The 23,694-nt window shown below is 40.6% G+C and overlaps 1 protein-coding gene across 1 annotated transcript in view; it reads left to right on the plus strand.

Moving 5' to 3' along the window:
* The window catches only part of SYBU (syntabulin), an 86,028-nt gene that overhangs the window by 34,967 nt on the left and 27,367 nt on the right, over positions 1-23,694 (plus strand). Inside the window, exon 3 of the mRNA XM_023725911.1 lies at positions 585-782. Within this exon, the coding sequence (XP_023581679.1) occupies positions 585-782 (198 nt within the window). The remainder of the gene's footprint in view (positions 1-584; positions 783-23,694) is intronic.

Here is a 23,694-nt window from a genome sequence, read left to right on the forward strand (position 1 = left end):
AGAAGAGCGTAGTCAATGTCACTTAAATGTGTATGTAAAAAAAATTTTTGAAATGGCGTATCTTTGGCTATGTGTATTTTCACCAAAAAAAAAGTTGAGTATTTAGAGGGTTAAAATGTTGTGGGGTTGTTAACCAATGTCATAAAACAGCATGTGTGATACTGTTACATGAGAAACTATCTGTTCTGTAAGCCTTCACCTGAAGTACAATAAAATATTAAAAAAAAAAAAAAAATCTGTGGCCAGTTAAGAGCCAGAAGTATACCACATTAAGTGTTAAAACAGACATACCTTTAAGTTTTGATGATATGAATGTTACCAAAATATTTGTGATCTAAAAAAGCTTATAAGTTTTTACCTTAAAATATGTTTTATGATAGTTGTTATTTTCTCTGTTAACATGAGTGGCCAAATATGGAAGAAGTAAAAGGAGAGTCATCCGCAGCAGTTAACCTGGGCCTTAGAAGTGGAGTGCACGTGTTTGTGTGCGTGTGAGTGTGGGTGCATGGCACACTGCATGGCTTCTCTTTGCCGTAATTAATTTCCTCCTCATCATTAAATACTTCCTGTTTCCTGTCTTATAGATGACACAGGCTGTCCTAGTAGTCAATCAGTGTCTCCTGTGAAGACGCCCTCAGATACTGGAAACAGCCCTGTTGGCTTTTGCCCTGGAAGTGATGAAGACTTTACCAGAAAGAAATGCATTATTGGAATGGTTGGTGAGGGAAGTGTCCAGTCAACTCGATATAAGAAGGAACAAAAGTCAGGCCTTGTAAAGCCAGGTAAGCGTACTTACTGGTTGTTTTTATCAGAGCAGTATGACTGGAGTGATTTCAGATTTGAAACAAAACACCAATGTATCAATTCAGGAAACACTAATGATGTGCTCTACCCAAAACATCATATTTGTTTTGGTTGTTTTTGTTTTTTTTTTTTTTAAAGGAGATGGGGAGAAGAGTGGAATATTTTCTGTAGTGGTTGTTAATTGTTGAATAAGTAAAGTGACAAAGAAGGAGCAAAGTTGAATAAATTTAAGCTGGTTGATCTAACAGACATTTAAACTATATAATAAGTCTAAATTAATTATACTAAGAATTACTTGGTACCATCTAAAGTGACCACAAATTATGAAAATAACAGGTTATCTTGATGCAGATCTATAGAGTTGGGCATACCTGCTAACATAGTTATTTTATTTGCTTTTAAGGATTTAAATATGAATATGATGTCACATGTCTATACATATATATAGAAGTTGAATAATTACAAAATATTTAAAGCTGTGAGATGAAATGGAGATAATTATTGTGATAAGTAAGATGCCGTGAACATCAGAAAAGTTCATTTCTCAGGATTTGCAATACGTATCTCAGAAATCTGTACAGTGTATGAACAAATATAGTTTTAGTCAGAGTTACAACGATAAAGTAAAAGGACATGGGCTTTGGCATTGAAAGACAATCTCTACCTGGAAGTCTTTTCTTTAACATTGACTGCTATTTACTGTACATATTTATGAGCCTGAAAAGACAGAGTAATGTCTTACCTGAGCATTCATTCTTTACATTTGTCTTCTAATCTTTGGTGATAACATTATTGTGCAAGGAGCTAATGATGGCTTTATTTTGATGGAGATGGGATGTGGTCCTGTGTCCTCTTCCATTAGATGCTAGCATCTCGTCTGCTTTCGTTCTTATAACTGATGTGCACACCACTTCATAATGGATTATTCTTCATCTTGCTTTCTGTCAACCAAATGTTCTTTAATTTCAGAGCAGAACTTTAACTGTGTGAAAAAGAAATCCCCTATTTCCTAAAGGCACTTAATACATGTTAGTCATAATGAACTTGTTAATAATCATCACTGTGGGATAGTATGAGAAAGGGAGTGATACGCAAAGGCAACATATAAGAGAAAGATGGGGATTTCAAAAAGGGTGTTGGATACCCTCAATACTTAGGAAAGAGAGAAAGACTTAAAGAATTTCATGTAATTGTAGCCAAGAAATAAAAGCATTTACCTTGCATACCCAAGGACGAGACTTGCCTGCCCTCCCTCCCCACTTCAGTTGTCGTTTCGTTGTTGTTGTTGAGTATAATTCCTATACCATAAAATTCATGGGTTTATAGAGTACAATTCAGGAGTTTTTATTATATTCAAAAGGTGTGCAACTATCACCACTGTCTAATTTGAGAACATTTTCATAACCCCAAAGAAGAAACCCCATACCCTTTAGCAATCACTCCCCTTCCCGCACCACCCCCCCACCCTGCCCCGACTCCCCTCCTCTGCTCCTGGCAACCACTAAACCACTTTCTGTCTCGGTGAATTTGCCTGTTGTGGACATCTTATATCAATGGAATCATACAATTTGTGACCTTTTGTGTCTGGCTTCTTTCACTTAACATAATGTTTTCCAGGTTCATCAATGTTGTAGCATAGATCAGTACTTCATTCCTTTTATGATTGAATAATATTCCTTTGTATGTGTAGACCACATTTTGTTTCTCCGTTCATCAGTTGATAAACATTTGGGTTTCCATTTTTTGGCTATTACAAATAATGCTGCTACAAATATTCGTGTACAAGATTTTTTCAGTTCTTTTAGGTATTAAGCCTGTTAAATTGATTGCTACTCTTAGCCACCCTGTAGGACAGAGTAGTACTGCTCCATAGGGTTTCCAAGGAGCAGCTGGTGGATTCAAACTGCAGACCTTTTGGTTAGCAGCCAGGTTCCTAACCACTGTGCCACCAGGGCTATGAAATTGCTGGGTCATATGGTAATGCTGATTCTGGATCATAAAGGTAATTCCTTTTTGAGGAACTGCCAAACTTTTCCAAAGGGGCTGTACTGTTTTACCTTCCCACCAGCAATATATGAGGGTTCCAGTTTCTCCACATCCTTGCCAACATTTGTTATTGTATGTGTATTTTATTATAACCATGATAGTGGGTGTGAAGTGAAAGCTCATGTGGTTTTGATTTACATTTCCCTAATGGCTAGCGACCATGAACATTTTTTCATGTGCTTATTGGCCATTTGTATGACTTCTTTGGGGAAATGTCCTCAATTGTCTTTTAACCTGGGAGTAATTGCCAGTGGAATTTGCTTCTCCAACATATGAGATGTAAGTTTAAGAGCAAGAACTCTTTTTGTATTCACAGCACACAGGGTCTCGGTGCATAGCAGGGGCTCACTCAATATATGTTGACCTCAATAGCAAGGGTAGGCTGTGGTTTGAGAAAATAAAACGACGCAGGAAAGAATGTCAGCTTGGGGGATTGCAAAGAAAAAGTAGATTTCATCGTGAAAGTATTGGAGAATTTGAATGTAACCTGAAATTACTTAAATTTCGTTTTCTCCCCCTACCTCATTCCAAAAACATTTTAGACAATGGCAATATAAGGAGACATATAGTAAAACAGGAGACAAGTATGGTGTAGCAAGAACAAACCTAAGTTTAAGTGGGAGTTAACATTGTCATTGCTCTTCCTTGTTTCAGTAGTCATAATAATACTCATCTGTTAAAACAAGACTTCTAAAACCACCCTGTGTGTACATTCAGAATTCACACTGAGCAAGTCCGTAATCCAGCAGAAAGGTACTTACTTGCTAAAGATCAGCCAGTTGTCTTGCTGAGAGTGTTTATGGCCTTTGGTCTTTATGAAGAAATTGCAGACAAAAAAGAAAGGAAAGAAAAAACAAGAACTGTTGTTCTTAATGCTGTTTTGATTGAAGGATCCTTTGAGAATCATGAAGGCTAAGGACGTGTACTCCAGAAAAATTCTCATGTGCACAAAATATATTACATACTATTTCTAAGGTTTCACGGATCCTTTTTAGGATTTATTGATCCTAGGCTAATGACCCTTGCCCAGAGAGAGAGCCCGAAATTCTCACTTTTGTCAGCTGCTTCTGCTTTAATTGCTTCTAGGCATCAGTAACACCTAAGGAGTCCTTACCTGGTGATCTCTTCATTTATTTGCTTTCAACCAATGTCTAACGGATCCTTAAAGTTTATTTCTTAGTTGCCTAAAATAACTAACATCATCACTCAAAAAGTTGCTAGAACTTTCGAATGGGACCCAATTCTGTACCGTAATCTCTTTGTATTTGAGAAGAATCTGCACCGTGACCTATAGTTCTCTGAACTTTCAGCAGTAAAAACCTGTCAGGCTTATAAATACATAGAGAGGAAATCCTGGAAGTGAGGCCCCTGGATGACTCCAAAATTTAAAAAATGAAGAAACAATCTGGTAAACCGCAGAAGGTACTATTCTCAGGTCAAAATGTTCTGCCTCCCCTATAGCCCCAAGTGAACACCTCCCTTTCACCCAAAACTGATCTTCAGCTTGTGATGTGTGCTCTATTTTTTAAAATAAATTGACTCATTAAAACCAATACCAATTTATTAAAATAGCAAGCAATTAGTGGCTCTTATACAGGTGCTCGGGCTCTTTAATATTAAATAACTTAAGCCCATTTAATTTTAGGTTCGTTGTTCTAGATTCTAAAACAGTGAAGTACACCTCAGAAAGGAGGTACTTAAATGCTCCTTTAAGATAAAAATCTCGAGTTTGAGTATTTGATTCGAGGCATTTGCTAGAAAACTCAGCTCAAGTTCACGTTGGAGATGGGGAGTTACACAGTTTAACAACTAATTAGAAAATATGAAAGGAAAAAATATATCACAGGATTCTGGGAAGGGCTTGGAAAGGTGAGCTGGGCAAGCCTGCACCTTTCCAGCTGGGCACTGTGGCACGCACAGCATGAAAGGCCCTCCTTCCTCCAGGCGGGAACTGGTTCTGGAACTTCTCGGAGGCAGTGAGCCTTCTGTCATTTTGGCTCCTATAACTTAATGCCTATGCAGATTTAATTAAGAATCTCCACCAGTGAGCAAAAGAAAACATTTTTACTGTCCAGTTGGATAATGGGTTTGTGTTTTTTCATGTTTTCCTTTCATCCACAAGCCAATTCAGCAAACGTTCAAGGCTGAATCTCTGAGCAGAATGCCATGTTGCCTTAAAGTTGTGTTGTTAGGTGCCTTTGAGTCGATTTCAACTCACAGTGACCCCATTGTGACATCAGGTAGGTATTCAATAAATACTTGATGAGAAATAGAATGTCTACTTGGTGCAAGGAATTTTGTTTAGTGAAGAGGGACCAGGGAAAGATGGAGCAAAAAATGCCCTCCATGTCTTCCCTGGTTCTAGTAGTTTATAATCTAAGGCAGAATACTGTTTAGTAAGTGTGGACAGATAAAAAGAGAAGGAATGAAGCCGCAAGTACTCAGCTGCTAACCAAAAAGTTTGGTGGTTCGAATCCACCAGTTGCTCTGCAGGAGAAAGAGGTGGCAGTCTGCTTCCATAAAGATTTCAGCCTTGGAAACCCTTGGGGCAATTCTACTCTGTCCTGTAGGGTCACCAAGGGCTGGAATAGACTCAGCCACAGAGGGTTGGAATGATAGTGTTCCTCCTCCCCGATGCTGCTTCTATACTTAGCTTGCAGTAAGTTTCAAGATGAGACTGTTTTTACGCAGAAATGAAAGGCCTAATTGGATTGGTGCTCAGGTACAATAAATCACATTCTATGGCCTCCTCAAATGCTTGATTTACTACTTGGGGAGTATCTTAGCCCAGGGAAGAAAAAGACCCAGTGTCATTGTTTTACAAGTAGAAGTACTTTTCCCACAAAGCTAGTTGGAGAGTTGTGGGAGGGAGAATTACACAATTTAAACAACTAATTAGAAAATATGAAAGGAAAAAAACACCTTAGTGGATTAAGAGAGGTTAAAGACAAATGCTTAGGGTCACTATAATTTAAAAGAAATCCACATTTAGAAACGGAAATGCTGAAATCTGTATTTGAAAGATGCCATGGTATCTTATTAGCATTCACACTAAGTTAGTATTCCCTTGTCATCAGACACCACTCGGGCTGCTGAAATTGGAGACCTGGTGGAGCTGAACTATAATAACCTCACAACAATAACAGAAGATCTGTTACTTGGGAAAAAAAAAACAAAACAAAACACTATTTCCCTCATTCAGAGGCATTTGCTAGAAAACTCAGAAGGCACCAACTAGGTTAGTGATTAATTAACACTGGTCGCCTTAACAGATAGAGGCTCTTTTCACACACAGCCGAAAGCCTACAGGTGTTCCTGTTCCTATCACTGGCATCACTTTCACTTCAAAGTTAGTTCTGTGAAATAAAATAGAGCTAGACAACTTACCTAGAGGAGAACATTCTTCTAATAATTTGAGCTACTGGCGCAGGACCGGGCAGTGTTTTGTTCTGTTGTACACAGGGCAGCTGTGAGTCAGAGCCAGCTCGAGGGCACCATACAACAACGAATAGGGAAGGTTCGAGAACTTAGGCCTATGCCACTTCTTCTCAAGTTACCCAGTGTGTCCTGTCTTGGAAAAAAGTGGTGGGAGAGGACTCCCTCGGTAGTGCAAATCGTTAAGACCCCCAGCTGCTAACCAAAAGGTTGTAAGTTCAAGTCTACCCAGAGATGCCTGAGAAGAAAGGCCTGGCAGTCTACTTCTGAAAGATCAGCTGTTAGAAACCCTATGGAGCACAGTTCTACTTTGACACACTTAGGGTCACCATGAGTTGGAATCAAGTCCGTGGCAACTGGTGGTAGTGGTGGGAGAAGCACTTTCTAACCACAGGACGCCGAAGTCAAATATCCTAGGTTCATATCTTCATCATACCACCACTTTATGACTGTGTGGACATCAGCTACTTGTTATCTTCTTGGGATCTTGTGTTCGCCATCTGTAAAATGGCTTGTTGCGAAGATGGAATAGACTAATAATACATGCGGAGTGCCTAACATTGGAGCTTGCACAAAGCAACTCCTCCCTAAATGTTAATGGTGGTCATTTGTAGCTTTAAAAGTAAATGTCACAGATTTTTACAGAACACTGCTAAAACAATCACACCGAGCTTGTTTGTGTTTATTTTAAACAAAATTCTAGCATGTTATGTTATCCCAGTTCACATAAAACAAGACAATTGGCTTGCTGTGTAGGACACTGACAGGTGCACATGTTGACAGCTGATGGCTTGACAGTGAGGAGGGAGATGGGAAAATATGAAAGAACGGCAGAAGACCACAAAAAAGCACTGCAGTCTGGAGGCTGTTTTAAGTGTTTTAGGCCATTACCAGCTTTAAATGCTCTGTAGCACTTAGTGTAGTAATTGATGTTATAAAGCAGACCAAGTCATTGTGATGATGGGGTTGGCAGAAAATGACATGAAGACAGAAAAACGTTTTAAGCATTTTAGAAATATTTCCATAGAGTGGAGAAAATTAAAATTTTAGTGCCAAAAGGGAAGATTTGGGTCATATGGAAACTTTCTGCATTCCTTGGCAAGGCAGTATTTTTCAAATGGCTCACAGTTACAATCAAAGGTCTTCTAGTAGCAAAGTCCAGTGTCAAACTTAGGCTGTAATCTATTTTGGATACTGAAAGCTTGTGAAAATATCTGGAAGGATGTGCTAAATATAATTTTGGACTTGTATAATACTTCAAATTGGATTTAAAAAAAATTTCTTAGCTAATATTTCTTGAACACCGACTGTCCTAGGAACAGTTTCAAGAATATTACTCATTTAATCCTAATGTCATTCTGAGATAAGGATATCATTATTCCCCATTTTACAGATGGGGTACCTAAGGCACAGAGAGGTTAAGTAACTCATCCAAGGTCACACAGCTTGTAAATGGATTTTAAACAGGACAGTTTGGCTCTTAACTCTTAACCCTTGTGCTGGTTGTAAGGTCTGCCTTCAAAGGAGTAATTTTAATTACAGTAGAGGAGTGTGACAGTTGAGAAAAATCGTGTTGATATAAGACCAGAATTTTTTTCGTTTATAGTGTCCTAGAAATACAGAAAGTTGAATGTGTAAGGCTGTTTTGGATGCATATCAGTAAAATAAACCATGACGAGGCGAACATCCAAAAGATGCTAAGGCTTTCAGTGTTTTCCAGTCATACACTAGTCCTTGCTCTGCTTCTCAAAATGTGTTATGTGCTGCTCTGCATATAATACAAACTTTCCTTTCTTTTCTTTTGTGAGAGGAATTTTTATATTTTATTGTACCTTAGGTGAAAGTTTACAGAGCAGATTAGTTTCCCATTCAGTAGTTTGTGCTTAAATTGTTCCGTGACATAAGTTGGATTCCCCACAATGTGTCAGCACTCTCCCAATTTCCACCCGGATTCCCCTTCCCTTTCCTCTGGCTTTTCTACCCCTTCCTGCCTTCTCATCTTTGCTTTTGGACAAGTGTTGTCCTTTTGGTCTCGTGTAGTTGATTGTTTTAAGGAACATGTTCGTCTCAGGTGTTATTGTTTATTTTATGGGTCTGTCTATTGTTTGGCTGAAAGGTCATCTCCAGGTTTCAGTTCTTAGTCAGAAGGGTGTCTTAGGGCCATAGTCTCCAGGTTTCCTCCAGTCTCTGTCAGACCAGTAAGTCAGGTCTTTTTTGTGAATTTGATGTATTTGATCTACATTTCTCTTGTTATCTGTCTGGGACCCTCTGTTGTGGTCCCAGTCAGAGTAGTCAGTAGTGGTAGATGGACATCATCTAGTTCTTCTGATCTCAGGGTCGTGTAGGCTGTTGTTCATGTGGTGCGTGAGTCTTTGGTTTTCTTCACTCCCTTGAGTCCTAGGTTTTCTTCACTCTCCTTTGCTCCAGTAGGAAAGAGAGCAATAGTTGTATCTTACATAGCTGCTTACAAGCTTTTAAGACCCCAGACTGCTAGTTACCAAAGTTAGATGTAGAACATTGTCTTTATGACCTATGTTGTGCCAACTGATGTAGATGTCCTCCAAGTCTATGGTCCTTCACCTTAAGCCTAGGAACTTTGTCCCACAGGTGTTTGGTTATGTCTAAGTAGTGTCCATGACTGTGCCCCTTGTGTGCTCTATTGTTTATATTAATATACATGCAACAGCTACAATTATGTATATAGAATTATCTGCAGATGGATGTGCATGCATCATTTCTTAAACAGAGATCATTACTTTGTCAACTAAGCAAGAGTGTTTGCATTTATAGACAAGTGGACCTCTGAAACTTTCCTCTCAGCCTGAGAGAAAGAATGTTCACCCAGGATATAGCAGAGAATGTTTTCTGGTAGACCATTTTATAGTCTATTGCTTATTCCCAACAGGGACCAAACCAGTGAAAAAAAAGCTTACATGTAATGAGTGGACTGAGTGTTCCTTTATGGCAGGGTGATGTGTTTGCTCTGCAAAGTATGGGCATGGTTAAGGGGATCCAACAGGAATGGTGAGATACCTGTTGCTGGCAATAACTTTGAGCCATTTCTACCCTGGGCCTGGCAGGGAGGGAGCCTGAGGGATCAATACCCTGACTTCACTCTCTTCTTTGTTGGTATAATTTGTTGTGTGGCATTTTGACGTACTTCTTTTAGTCTCTGCTCTTGGTATTGCTTTCAGGACTTAGGGTTACATTAAAAAAGTAATGTGTTGAACCAGTGTAGTATGGCCATTTGGGTAATTCAGTGAGTTAAAGTCTTCTACCACCTAAGCCTGCAGCTGATATCAGACAAGGGCAGCAGTAAGCTACGTGAATGCAGGCCAGGGTTTGGTGAGGTGACGCTTCAGGAATGTGACTGCAGTGGGCTTACAGTCCAAGGTGTATGGATGGGATGTTGGTGGCATTGCAGGAAGGTGATCACTGCGTAGGAGTCTAAAGGAGAGGGAACCCTCACTTTATCACATACTCAAGAAGAGCTTTCTGCTAAACCTACATTTGAATCCCAGCTGTATATTTACTAACTTTCATTCATTCAGTATTAACCATTTACTATGTGCCAGCTCGCCGTTCCAGGCCTTAAGGACAGAGGAGTGAAAAGCCAGACAAGACACCTGTTCTCACAGAGATGGGGAGATGGATGATAAACAAGCACGCAAACAAGATACATTAAAGAAAAAATAAATGAAAGTTGTTTTGTTTCCTGCATAACAGCACATAGGTATTTGGATGGTCTGGGCTGATTGGCAGCTAAGCTGCCTGAACCCTGGGCTTCCTCTGTGGGTCCAGGTTGGCTGTCATCTACCAGGCAGAAGGAAGGGGAAAAGAACCCAGTCATTTTAAGGTCAGGACCCAGAAGTGGTCACTTCCAGTTAAAACCCAGTACACTTTAGTCATAAAAAAACCAAACCTGTTGCCGTGGCCACAGGTTTTCCTGGTACACTTCAGTCCGTGGCCACATGTTAATATGGAAGAAGGGGAGAATGAAGATTAGTGGGCAACTAGCAGGCTGTCACAAGCATTGGGAAGCTGGGTTTTCATGTAGATATGTTTGAGTATCTGTAGCTATCCATTACCAAGTTCTTGAATTCAGATACTGAGGGATACTTTGGATTTCTGTGATTTTTATGGCTTAACCACTGACCGTGTTGTTACTTAAAGTGATCTGTAAAGGCTAGAGGAGTCGTATCACACGAATAATTACAAAATTTGTTTTTTAATCTCTTTATTTTAAACATTCCCATCAGTTGACCTCTGAAGGCAGCCAAAACTAGCACTGACTGAGGTCAGTTCAGACTCATGTGTCTTTTTCAAATGACCCTTTTTGTTCAAAGAAGGTAATTACAAGGAGATCTGTAATAAGGGGCGTTGGAAGGATTCTTTTTTTCTGTTTCTTTTTTTTTTATTGTGCTTTAGGTGAAAGTTTACAGCTCAAGTTCATTTCTCATAAAAATTTACACACATGTTGTTTTGTGACATTAGTTGCAATCCCCACAAATGTGACAGCATACTCCACCTTTCCACCCTGGGTTTGACCAGTTCCTGTTCCTTCCTGCCTCCTCCTCCTGCTTTTGGACAGGAACTGCCCATTTCGTCTTGTGTATTTGATTAAACTAAGAAGCACGTTCATCACATGTATTATTTTTTTGTTTTATAGTCCTGTTTAATCTTTGTCTGAAGAGTGGACTTTGGAAATGGTTTCAGTTCTGTGTTAACAGTGCATCCAGGGGCCATAGTTTCGGGGGTTCCTCTGGTCTCTTTCAGACTGGAAGGATTCTAATGTAAGGATATTTCTTCTTTTTTGAAAGATGATTGTGGTGGGGAAGAAAGGGGAGTGAGTTGTAAGGTGGAGTTTGTTTTGTGATGAAAGGAAATTTCTCTTTTTCCTCCATATAATATGAGAGGACTAATAAATACTTCCTAGCCTTTTCAGGTTGCTGTTAGAAAGGTATCAGTTGCTGGCAGAGTATATGCATCACATAAAAACTAAACTATACTCAGAGGTGAACATGCACATCCTGTATCTTTGCAAAAATTAGCATCGGCATTTGGCAGGAGGCTGTGCTTGTAGTGAAAATGTCTGCCTGGCATTCGGTATGTCCTCAATAAATAATCACTATCATTATTGTTGTCAAATGAGAAATGAGGGAAGTTTACAAATAGCTCATCCTTAAAGTATTTGAATGTTCATTCACCATCTTATCTGCATTGGTCCTGTCTTATCACAAATGTCTCCTTAGTAATATTATTCTGACATAAAGGACGGCTTTGGTGGGGGGAGCTTAATAAATGTGTTTACTCCAAACAAACTCCTGTTTGGAAGGAATGTGCTGGTTGTTGTCCCCAGGAGCCCTAGGTTCCATTTTGTCCCTTCAGAACAACCAATCTCCTCTGTTCCTCTCTCCTGGGCAGTGCTGTGGAGTGCCTTGCATATTTAAATAGCTGGAGTTCATGGAGTACACCAAGCATTTTCCTCCAAATATCACATGCTTGCCATTGAATTTAGGAATGTGTGGGGTTTTGATTTAATTTCTTCTTTTTCCATTGGGATATTAAAATCATTGTGGAAAGATGCTGCGTTTTGCTCCAGCATTGTCAACGAATTATATCCTTGACTATTATGTGGGCATTTACTTCTATTTGACAATTTGGTATTCCTTCAAATGCTTTGTATCCATTCATGAGGGCAATGGTTTCATTTGAAAAGCTGCAGTCACCAGGGGGAAGCTTCTGTGCTCTTCCCTGATAGGCTGGCTTCCACTCTGCCTCCTGTTGCTATGGTGCCTGGCAGAGTAACTTCCTTGCCCTACACATGCAGGAGGCTCAGTCTCCATGGATACCGCACTCACAGACTGTACACCACCAGAGATGAGCTGCACAAACTGTACTTCTGCAAAAGACATATCCCAGCCTGTGGTGGGAGGCTGTTTGCAGAGTAGTGTTTGCCATGAAAGTCCGCGGAGCTTACCTTCTAAGTAAGTAGTATTAGTCACAGTAAGTAGATAATTATATTGGATCACAGAGGATATGCTCTTTTTGTGTGTGTGAGAAGTTAGTTGTGGTAGGATAAAAATGTAGCCTAAAAACAACTTTTCATCTCCACCTTTCAGATATTCTGAATGTAGAGTCTGTAACTAAACTTTTAAAAATACACACACATACACATACTTATACATACTTGTATGTGTGTGTGTGTATGTATGTGTGTGTGTATTTTTAAATCCCTTTGTCATTTTTTAGTCTATTTATATAATTTGAAGCCAAAACGAAAAGGATTGACACGGATGCTTCTGTCTTAGAATGCTCATCTAAGTGTGAGCATTTCGTGTTGCATTTGTAGGCGCAAAGCCTGGTCTTCCCCAGTGGTGTGAAGTGAGAATCGATGAGCACAGCCACAATTAATGCTAACTGGCAGTGCACATAGTTTGCAGTGGGCCCCCGTGTAGGCTGAGACGTGAGTATTTATTATCGAGAGAGCCCACTCATGTGATTAGGGAAGGGAATACCCTTATCTGCCAGTTCACTGTGAAAATTATTCAGAGCACATTTCTCTGACCAGTTTTAATTTACTTTTCTCACATAGCATCTAGTAGAAATTCTGAAACTCTTCATGTCCATAAATTCGGGATGAGGAAGATTTTTGTTTTTATTATCTGACTTGATCTAATATTTCCTCTTTACTGTATGTTCCAAGAGCGTAAGGGTTGGGTTTCCAGTGTTGTAAAACACATGAGTCATCTTAAAGCACTTTTCATCTGCTGGGCAAATGATTAATGCCTAGGGTGTTAAAACTCATTACTAGAGACCAAAAAAAAAAAAAAAGACTATACAAGTGATAACCCCAAATCTAGTTCAGTAACTTTAAAATTGTGTAAAATTAAGATTTTTAGACTGCCCACAGTAGATGGCTGGAATCTAGCAGTTCTAAACAAAAAGTGAAACATGTATTAAACTAGTATATGGGGGATTCATTTTTATATCAGTATACAAGATTAATTTAAGCACAGCTCGTTATGCTAGATTGTGAATTTCTTTTATTTTCCGTGTTTGTGTCCATTCATGCGAAGTACAATCTGTCTGAGGTTATGGCTCAATTTTTTGTTTTTTAATTTTATTTTGTTGTTGTTGAGAATATACGCAGCAAAACATTAACCAATTAAGCAGTTTCTACATGGACCATTTAATGTCACTGATTACATTCTTCGAGTTGTACAATCATTCTCACCCTCCTTTTTTGAGTTATTCCTTTCCCATTAACATAAACTCACTGCCTCCTAAGGCTCCTGCTTAATCTTTCAAGTTGCTGTTGTCAGTTTGATCCCACATAGATAGTTCGTAAAAGAACATAATGCTAAAGGCTAACATTTTTTACTAATTAAGCCAAATTATTGTTTGATTTTAAGGAGATTCAGGGATATTTTTGGTTTAAGGTTAAGGATTATCTCAAGGCAATAGTTTCAGGAGTTCCTCCAACCTTCATGGCTCCAGGAAGTCTGGAGTCCATGAGAATTTGAAATTCTGTTCTGCATTTTCCTCCTTTTGATCAGGATTCTTCTATAGAATCTTTGATCAAAATGTTCGGTAATGATAGCCAGGCACCAACCAGTTCTTCTTGTCTCACGGCAAAGGAGGCAGTTGTTCATGAAGGCAATTAGCCACATATTCCTTTTCCTTCTCCTATTCCTGACTCTCCTTTTACCTCTGTTGCTCCGAGTGAATAGAGACCAGTTATTGTGCCTTGTATGGCTGCTTGCAAGCTTTTAAGATCCCAGGCATTATGCAGTGAAATAGGAGGTAGCACAGAAGCACTAAACATGTTATTAGACCAGTTAACTGGGCTGTCTCATGTAACCAGGACCCTAAACCTCCAAACCAAGAAACCAGATCCCATGAGGTTTTTGGTTGGCATAAGCAGCCTCAGCAGCTACTCATTTTTTTTTTTTTTGTCGTTAACATCGGTCACACAACTTTTGCCAATTCAACTTTTTACAGGTGTACAACTTATTGACAGTAATTACAATAGTCAGCTCTGTAACACTACCCTTAACGAATGTGATATTTCCGTCACCGTTAACCCCCGCCTTCCCCTCTCTCTCACCTGTGGTAACCACTAATAAACTTTGTTCTCTATACATTCGCCTTGTCTTTTTATATAAGTGAGGTCATATAAAATTTGTCCTTTTGTGATTGACTTATTTCACTCAGCATAATTTTAATGGCCCAAAATGGTGAAAAGTTTCCACCCTTTGACAATGCACTGATGACTTCCTGGTTTTGGCTTTGTCACTGGGGTCAAGCTTTAGGTCACTGCCTTAATATCTTATAAATATAATACCCATCAGTAGATGGAGCTGGAGACAAACCTGGGTACATAATGAACTGTGCAGAGGCCTGGAAACAGCCTTGGTGATATTTCCCCCAAAGTTTTCACCTCTTTAGTCCTATAAGGCCCCATTTCCCTTTCTTGAATATGTCTGCAGTGAATTCCTCTTGCCCATCTGAAAACCACCTTAGCATGGGATTTTTTTTCTACTTCAGAATATCTGAATCTCCTCTCTGAAACTGTTTCCTTGTCTGTATAATGGAGATAAAAGTAGTGCCTATATCATAAGGCTGCTTTGAAAATTCTGTGACATATTCAGTGTCACATGGCATATATATAGTAAATAATAGCTGCTATTGTATTTTATTATTCCCGTAAACATCATCGTCATCATTATTACAATTACTACAATGCTTTGGAAGTGAGGATGGCGAGACTTCGTCTCACATACTTTGGATGTGTTATCAGGAGAGAATAGTCAGAGGGTCAACGAAAAAGAGGAAGACCCTCAATGAAATGGATTGACATAGTGGCTGCAACAATAGGCCTAAACATAGTAACAGTTGTGAGGATGATGCAGGACTGGGCAGTGTTTCGTTCTGTTGTACACAGGGTGGCTATGAGTCAGAACGCACTGGATGTCACCTGACAACAGCAATGCCTAGTAGTCAAGCGAGGCTGTAACTAATAGCTTGAACAAATCTTCAGCTCTATTTCCTTTAGCCTATCAAATTTCCTGTCAAATATTAAGAACCTACTATGTGCTTGGGATTCTGATAGGAATTATGGGAGCCAGTATTCATGAGAATGTAGCTGACAAAATGTGTGATATACACAGTTTTCTTTTGTTTTCAAATGCGTGGCTTATGTTTTGCTAAATGCCTATACATATATGAAATAAAATGTTTCCCAATTAATTTTGCTGCCTAACGCAGTGGATATGTAGGATAAAAGGGACTAGGCCATAGCATAAGTCTAGTTAATATCTATAACTGGAATTAAACATGTGACAAAGTCTAAATTCACATTTTAAGGCCACTTCCTTTCCTGAAGGGATTTCTCCTTTAGTTCAGGGTGCAGTACATGACATATTTTGAAAAAAAGAGTGATTTCATTGAGTTGAGAGTTTGGGGAAGGATGAGAGAGGAAGAGATGGGAAATGATTGATTAATCTGTATAAAAATAGGCTCCGTGCTGGGATTTTTCCTCTTGCACTAATCCTGCCTGACGTCTGAGCCAAGAAAAATATAAAACCAATGCCATGTGTGCTGCAGAGCCTGCTGGTGCTGATTTTAAAACACAGGAAGCATTGACCCAAATTATATTTTGCAGCTTTTTTTATTTTAACATCATTTTCATTTTCCATTTCTCCTCTCTGGCACGTTCTCTTCCTTCCATCTGGTTGCCCTGGAAAGAATGTGGCATGTGTACGAACTCACTTGAATGAAAAAGAAAGAGGAACGTTTGTATCATATGGTTTAAAATAAGGCCTCTAGAGGTTGAGACCTTGGAATCAATGTATGTCCATACATATTAAATATATTTTGCAAAACACAGCTTCAGATGCAGTATCACTCAGATGATCTAGCTAGAATGAGCCGTCTATTACAATATTTCAGGGCAAAAAATAAATCCTTAGCATTATCCCCACTAGCATGGTGGCCTTTTATTTATATTCTACAGGTCTGTGACTAAAACAATGCCCTACTTTCTTTTCCATTGTTAGTCATGCATGCACATGCTCGGATGGTGCACAATTTGTCATGTGTTTGTTAGGTGCTTGGTGCTGCTGTCATGAGTTGTGGATCATATCTTTTTGTTGACATCTGGGGAAGATTTTAAGGTCACGGTGAACAGTTCTGTTTGTTGAGTCCTTTTTCATCAGCGGAGTTTGTAGCAGTTTCAGGGGAGGGGTGCCCCCTTGTCTTGTGCGGCAGCAACATTATTCGGGGAAACTAGATCTTCCTGGGCCTCTGGCTTCTTGTACTCACCTCTGTGGCTGAGATAGGCAGGCTCTACAAGCTTCTGCCAGGAAGATCTGATTTCTGCCAAGACTACTGGCCAGCCTGACTATCCTTGAGGGATGCAGGCTGTGTCTGAACCTGATACTGGGTTACTGCTTGACATCCAATGCTTTTCCCTTCGTAGTTAGTGGAAGAAGTGAAGGATCCAAGCCACAGGCTGAGAAACACTAGTGCATCCAGAACAGTGGTTTAGGATCTGCAGATAGCCCCGTCTTCTCATACTGCCAAGCCCAGCATACCAGGGGCAGTAAAGGGATTTTACCCTTGCCAAGCTGGGTCATTCTTGAGTTTGGGATGAGATTCCACAACTTAGCATTTCTACCCTTCCTTATCAGTCCTACCACCATTGATCTGAAGCTGGTAATGCTACTCGTTTTTCTATTAACAAATATTTATTGATTGCCTACTGTGTGCCAGGCACTGGGATACAACAGCAAACAAGGGGATCCCTGTTTATGTGTTTCCAGGGAGAGTACAGGGTCCCATGGATGCACAGAGTAAGAACAGGTAACACACACTTTGGGGGTCTGGGAAGGATCCTGTCATGGATTGAATTATGTCCCCCGAAAAAGGTGTGTATCAGTTTGGTTGGGCCATGATTCCTGGTATTTTGTGATTTTCCTATATGTTGTAAATCCTGTCTCTATGATGTTAATGAGGGAGGATGGGTGGCAGTTGTGTTAGTAAGGCAGGACTCAATCTATAAGATTGGATTGTGTCCTGAGGCAGTCTCTTGAGATATAAAAGAGAGAAGTGAGCAGGGGGACCTCATACCACCAAGAAAGCAGTGCCAGGAGCAGAGGTCATCCTTTGGACCCAGGGTCCCCGCGCAGAGAAGCTCCTAGTCCAGAGGAACATTGATGAGAAGGCCGACAGAGAGAGAAAGCCTTTCCCTGGAGCTGACACCCTGAATTTGGACTTTTAGCCTACTTTAGTGTGAAGAAATAAATTTCTCTTTGTTAAAGCCATCCAGTTGTGATATGTCTGTTATAGCAGCACTAGATGACTAAGACAGATCCCAAGGAAAGTAATGCTATATCAACATTTATAAAGGGTAAAACTGGATGTTTACATGCAAAGACACTTGGGGATCTAAATTTTACATGCCATTGTTGTTGACTTAAATACTGTCTACTCCCTTGGCATTCTTCTTAAATTTTATTGTTACTCACCATGTTGTTGTTATTAGGTGCTGTCGAGTCAGTTCCGACTCAGCAACCCCAGGTACAGTGGAACGAAATACTACCTGGTCCTTTGCCATCCTCACAATTGTTATGCTTGAGCCCCTTGTTGCAGCTACTGTGTCAGTCCATCTCATTGAGGGTCTTCCTCTTTTTCACTGACCCTCCACTTTACCAAACATGATGTCCTTCTCCAGGGACCGGTTCCTCCTGATAATATGTCCAAAGTATGTGAAACGAAGTCTCACCATCTGTGCTTCTAAGGAGCATTCCGGCTGTACTTCTTCCAAGACAGATTTGTTTGTTCTTCTGGCAGCCCATGGTATGTTCAGTATTCTTCACCAACACCGTAATTCAAAGGCATCAATTCTTCTTTGGTCTTCCTTATTCATTGTCCAGCTTTCACGTGCATATGAGGTAATTGAAAACTCACCTCGTACTATTTATTTTTTAGATAGCTCCTTCCTCTACTAGAATGTGAGCCCCTCTGGACCAGGACCCTGGTTGTTTTCTTTCTTCTTCCTTCCTTCTTAATCATTTTATTATCTTTTCTAAATTCATTTTTTCTGCTTCCTTTATTTCTTTGAAAATATTATGCATATAATTTGATGCATAAAAATAATATAGATGACATATGTGGCAGGTGTGACGTTAATAATGAAGTAAGCATTACCACCACTGAAGCTCCTCCTAGATCCCATTCTCTGCCTCCCCTCAGTGGGAACCACTCTTTTGAAATGTGTTTTGTCATCTCCTTGCACTTTAAAAATAATTTAACCACCTTATGTATGTGTCCCTAAAAATATGTTGGAACACAAGGGTAAAAATAAAAAGTCCTAGAGCCTTACTTTCTTCCCCTATGTGTTCTCTGTAATTAGCACATTGCCTAGCACTTAGTAGGTCTTCAGTAGATGGCTTGTGAATGAATGGGCATGTCCCAGAGCCTAGAAGAAATTTCCATGGCTCTGTATGCCAAGGGGAGATTGTCATTCAACTTTCATGGGTTTGTTTTGAGCCCTATTAGTTCTGTCACTTTGGGGTACTCAGATGGCCCCTGGAAGATGCAAATGGTTTGCACTTGGCTACTAACTGGAAGGTTTTCGGTTTGAATCCACCCTGCCACACTGTGAAAGAAAGGCCTGGTGATCTACTTCTAAAAGTCACAGCCATTGAAACCCCAGTGGAGTGCAGTTCCACTCTGACACGCGAGTCGCCATGAGTCTAATCCAACTCAGTGGTCACCAGTTAGGTTTTTGTTTGTTTGGTTGGTTGGTTGGTTTTGTGGTACTTGTAGACTACAGAAATTAGTCACATAATATTTCATTGTTTGGGGTTATTTTCAGACTACCATTTCTAAAGCCTACTTATTCTCCCCTTTTGCTGCCACAGAAACAACTCCAGTGGTCCTAAAGAGAGTGGTCTTGATTTTTTTTGGTAACGATCTGCTTTAAGCTTTTCCACTCCCTATTGGTATTTCATAGAACATTGTAGGTGGGTGGAAGGGGGTGGGTAGAAGTAGAGAACATTGAGTACACTTTAATTTAAAAGCTAACTTGTGTAGGGGGCGGGGCAGCGTAGCTGGGCAAGCAAAAGATTGGCCTCAGAACATAACGTGTTCTTGGTGCCAGATGGCACTGAGGGGTGAGATCCTGGAGAAGGTTCCATTAAACAATTCCACAGAAATGCAGAACGTAATTTGCTGCAGAGCATAATCTAATCGTGAGTGTGCTTCATTCTTTTTAAGTGCTATAAACCACGCAAGAGTAAGTAAAGAACTTTTTTGGTGGTTGGGAGGGGAAGTTCAAAAAACACTTCGTTCAGAAATTTGAGAGTTCACATATTTTCCACTGAGAGACAAGGGTGTGAGTTGAATGCTAGAGTTTGCTGCTGGAGGCCCACTAGTTTGCAGAATGCCTTACCTCTCCCCAGTGTGCCCCCAGCTCCTAAAGGCTGCAGTGGCTGCGGTGGGAACACAGTGTTCTAGGTGTACATCCCCTCCCTGAGCAGGCCTAGGCTCCACAGGCCTTGAGCAGGTATCTCAGGGTGGGAGCACGGGAACTGTTCCACCTGCCTTGTACCTGCTTTTCTCCTGAGCCCATTCCCTGATCCAGATATCTCTCTGTTGTGCTGTCAGGCCTTCTCCTGGAAACATTTCCACGTGACTTCATTATCCCCGCTCTCCCCACTTTGGTTCCTTGAATACATGCCTGAATTAAAACAAGCCTACTGAGCCTTCCATTTGTCCATTTACTTTTGTTCTCACACCCTGTACAGATGCCAGAAATTGCCAGAATGTATCTAGCTTGTTTTATTGTATTGACTTTTATGCTTGCAAATAAAAGATACTTGCATTAAAGATTACGCAGTGGTAAAACTTGCATTGACCTAGGAGCACCGCAATCTATTCTGATCAGATTATTCAAGTTTTCACATATTCCTCAGGCAGTATAGAAGGTGTATTTCCTTTCGTTTGACTGAGATTATTCCTGTTTGTTTGTTTTTCCCCTCTTTGGTCATGCGGAAAACCTACATATCTCCATCTGATTATTCTGTCACATCCGTAGCACTGTGGTCAAGCATATGACATAAAATGAAGGTATTTCTTAATGTTTAACTTATTTTATACTTTTCCTGTTTTAAATCCCTTTTGTTTACCTGGATTTCTAAGCCCTTTGGAACCTATGCAGTAACGTTGTGGAAACAGATGCCAAGGCCAGGCTCTGTCACCCTTACTATATGACCCCTCTTCTAATTGTAACAGTCACCTAACTTGGCCTCCAGTTGCTCCTCCAGATACTTCTGCCACAATATCTTCATAAAGCATTGCCAGTTGCCATCAGGTTGACTCTGCCTCATGGCAACTTGATGTGTCAGAGTAGAACTGTACTTCATAGGATTTTCAATGGCTGAAATGTCGGAAGTAGATTCCAAGGTGCTCCTGGGTGGATTCTATCCTCCAACCTTCCTATTAGCAGCTAATCTCGTTAACCATTTCCACCACCCAGTGACTCCATCATAAAGCATTACTCTGTTCATATTACCACCACATTCATAATTTGTCCTGGCTAACCTCTTGTCTTCAGAGTAAATGCCCTTAGCTTAGCTTTTACATTCTTCAACTCTCTGGCTACAACTCACCTTTTTGGCTGCATTTTCCCATCTGATCACTGTAGCTTAGCCAGACAAGTGACTCAGAGTATTCCAAATATGCCCTTTGCTTTCCTTCCTCCATATTTGAATTTATGCCATCCCTAACACTCAGGATCTCACCTATACCCCACCTCAGCACTTGTTCAGATTCTCCCTGTTGTTCATCTCAAATGGTGTCTCGTCCCTGACACATTTCCCTGCCCTCTTCCACTCACCCGGGCTGAGAGTACTTCTTTGTCCTCTGTGTCTCGCTGGTACGCTGTCTCTCTGTCTTGCACTGATGACGTTCTGCCTTGTATCCTAGTTGTGTGTCTGATCTACTGGAGGGAGCCTTGAGCCCAGGGACTGTGCTTCTCCGTGTTTCCTTTAGCCATGTGTAAGGATCAACACTCGCTGGAAATGAACTAAATTGAATATTATCATCTTGGTTTCTGGTTCTGAGATCTTTGTGAGTTCTGATTACAAGGTACCAAACAGCGGGCAACAAAGAAAGCAGACTTGGGAGTCAAACAAGCCAGCTCTGCCTTTTGCTGATTCTGTGATATGGGGCAAGTCTCATCACCACTGAGAACTTCAGTTTCTTCGTCTGCTGCATGTTTTTCTTTGGAATGATTAAAGGAAATAGCAGATTTAGCGTTCCTGGCAGTATAGGCTCTTAATATGCAGTGGTTAGTAACATTATTATCTGACTGTCTCATTTGGTGTGTTAGTTATCCCTTCAAAGTTTGTGTCATCTAGTCTGCCGTCAACACCATACCTCCTGTGTTTTCATTCATGTCATTAATAAAGCATGTTAAATAGGATAAGGGCAAGGACAGAGTCAGGTGACATGTTACTAGATTTTTCCCTCAAGGTTGACAGGCAATGCGTTAGTCAGCATCCACTGGGTACCGAACTGTGGTCTCATTCAGTACACGTGTCAGCCTTGTTCCTGAGAGTATGCTAAGTGTTTATACTAATGCCCACTGAATTCCAGGTATGTGATTTATGTAATAACCCCAATCATAACTCTCAGAAAAGGAAGTGAGAATTTTTTTTTACATCAGGTTCTCAAAGAGCTTTTGCTGGCTCTTACATGACTTTTTCTAGAATTTTACTGGAGGTCAACACCAAACTTAACAGTTTGTGATTTTCGGAATTTATCCTTTACTCTGTTTTGATAACTTGTATACTTTTTGTCTATCTCCAACTTGCTGGAACCTCTTTTCCTTTGTAATTTCTCAAAAATTTGTGATAGTAATTCCACAGTCATATTTGTATGTTCTTTCAATACCTTCCTTCCGTCATTCAGTAAATATTCTGATTCTACTAGATGCCAGGCATTGTGCTTGGCGCTGGGGGTACTTTGATGAACAAGACAGAGGTGTTCCCAGTCTGCATGGTTTTTGCATACCTATGTCCTGGGCAGAAAAACTAGAGTTTTAAGAGACTGGGGAGTATGGGATGGAGGTGGGAGTAGAGGGAGTATTTTTGCCCTAATTGTAAAGAACACCAGGTTATCAACCCAATCTGGAGTCCCTGGGTAGTGCAAACAGTTAATGTGCTCGACTGCTAACCGGTAGGTGGAAGTTCAAGTCCACCCAGAGACACCTTGGAAGAAAGGCCTGGTGATCTACTTCCAAAAAATCAGCCACTGAAAGCGCTATGGAGCGCAGGTCTAGTCTGACACATACAGAGTTGCCATGAGTTGGAAATGAGTTGGAATTGATTCGATGGCAGCTGCTGTCTGATAATCAACTCTATCTAAAGTGTTGAATAGGAGAAAGAGGAAGGTAGCTGAGCAGAGAGCCTTTTCTGGGGCCACTGGTGAATGAAGAGGGCGGAGGAACCTTTGATACTGTGGAATCTTTAAGGCAGCAGCACCTACTATGTGCTAAGCATCAGACACTGGGCTGCAGAGATGAACAAGCCCTCCAGGATCTGACAGTGTACTGGGAAATGCATGAAAGCAAACAGGCAATTGCAGTGCAGTGTGCTAAGTGCTTGTTAAAGTCTGGGTGGGGTGAGAGAGCATAAAGGAGGAGCACCTGATCCCCTTTATGGAGGAGGTGAAGGTCAAGGCTACACTAAACCTGAAAAACAGGTAGTAGTTAGTTAGCTGACGAAGAGGGACAGAAAAATAACAAAAAATAAAATAATCCAGGGAGAGAGAACAGCATTTGTGAAAACTGAGCATTGTGCCACCTCCAGGAAGTAGTGAGTGATTCTGCTGGCTGGGGGCAGAATGGGGCAGGCTAAAGAGATGATAAGGAGTCTGGTGGCACAATGGTTAAACATTTGGTGGTTTGAACCCATCAGCTACTCAGCAGCAGGGAAGAGACCTGGCAGTCTGCTCCTATAAAGATTCCTATTTTGTGCCATTGAGTCAATTTCGACTCACAGCAACCCTATAGGACAGAGTAGAACTGCCCCATAGAGTTTCCAAGGCCGTGGAAGAAAGGTTTGGCAATCTGCTTCCAAAAGGTTACAGCCTTGAAAACCCTACGGAGCAGTTCTACTCTGCACATGGAGTCACCATGAGTCGGAATCAACTGGACAGCAACAAACAACATCTCATAGCAGACATTTGCATTTCTAACAAGTTCCCAGGCGATGCTGCTGCTGCTGGTTTGGGACCACCTATCTCACAGATGCATTGTGAGGATTAAATGAGTTAAACATGTAAAGCACTTTGAACAGTGTTGGCACATAGCCATTATTGAGAGAAGCTGTGTAACCC

The sequence above is a fragment of the Trichechus manatus genome, unplaced genomic scaffold (genome assembly GCF_000243295.1).
Source record: "Trichechus manatus latirostris isolate Lorelei unplaced genomic scaffold, TriManLat1.0 scaffold00009, whole genome shotgun sequence".
NCBI classification, from domain to species: domain Eukaryota; kingdom Metazoa; phylum Chordata; class Mammalia; order Sirenia; family Trichechidae; genus Trichechus; species Trichechus manatus.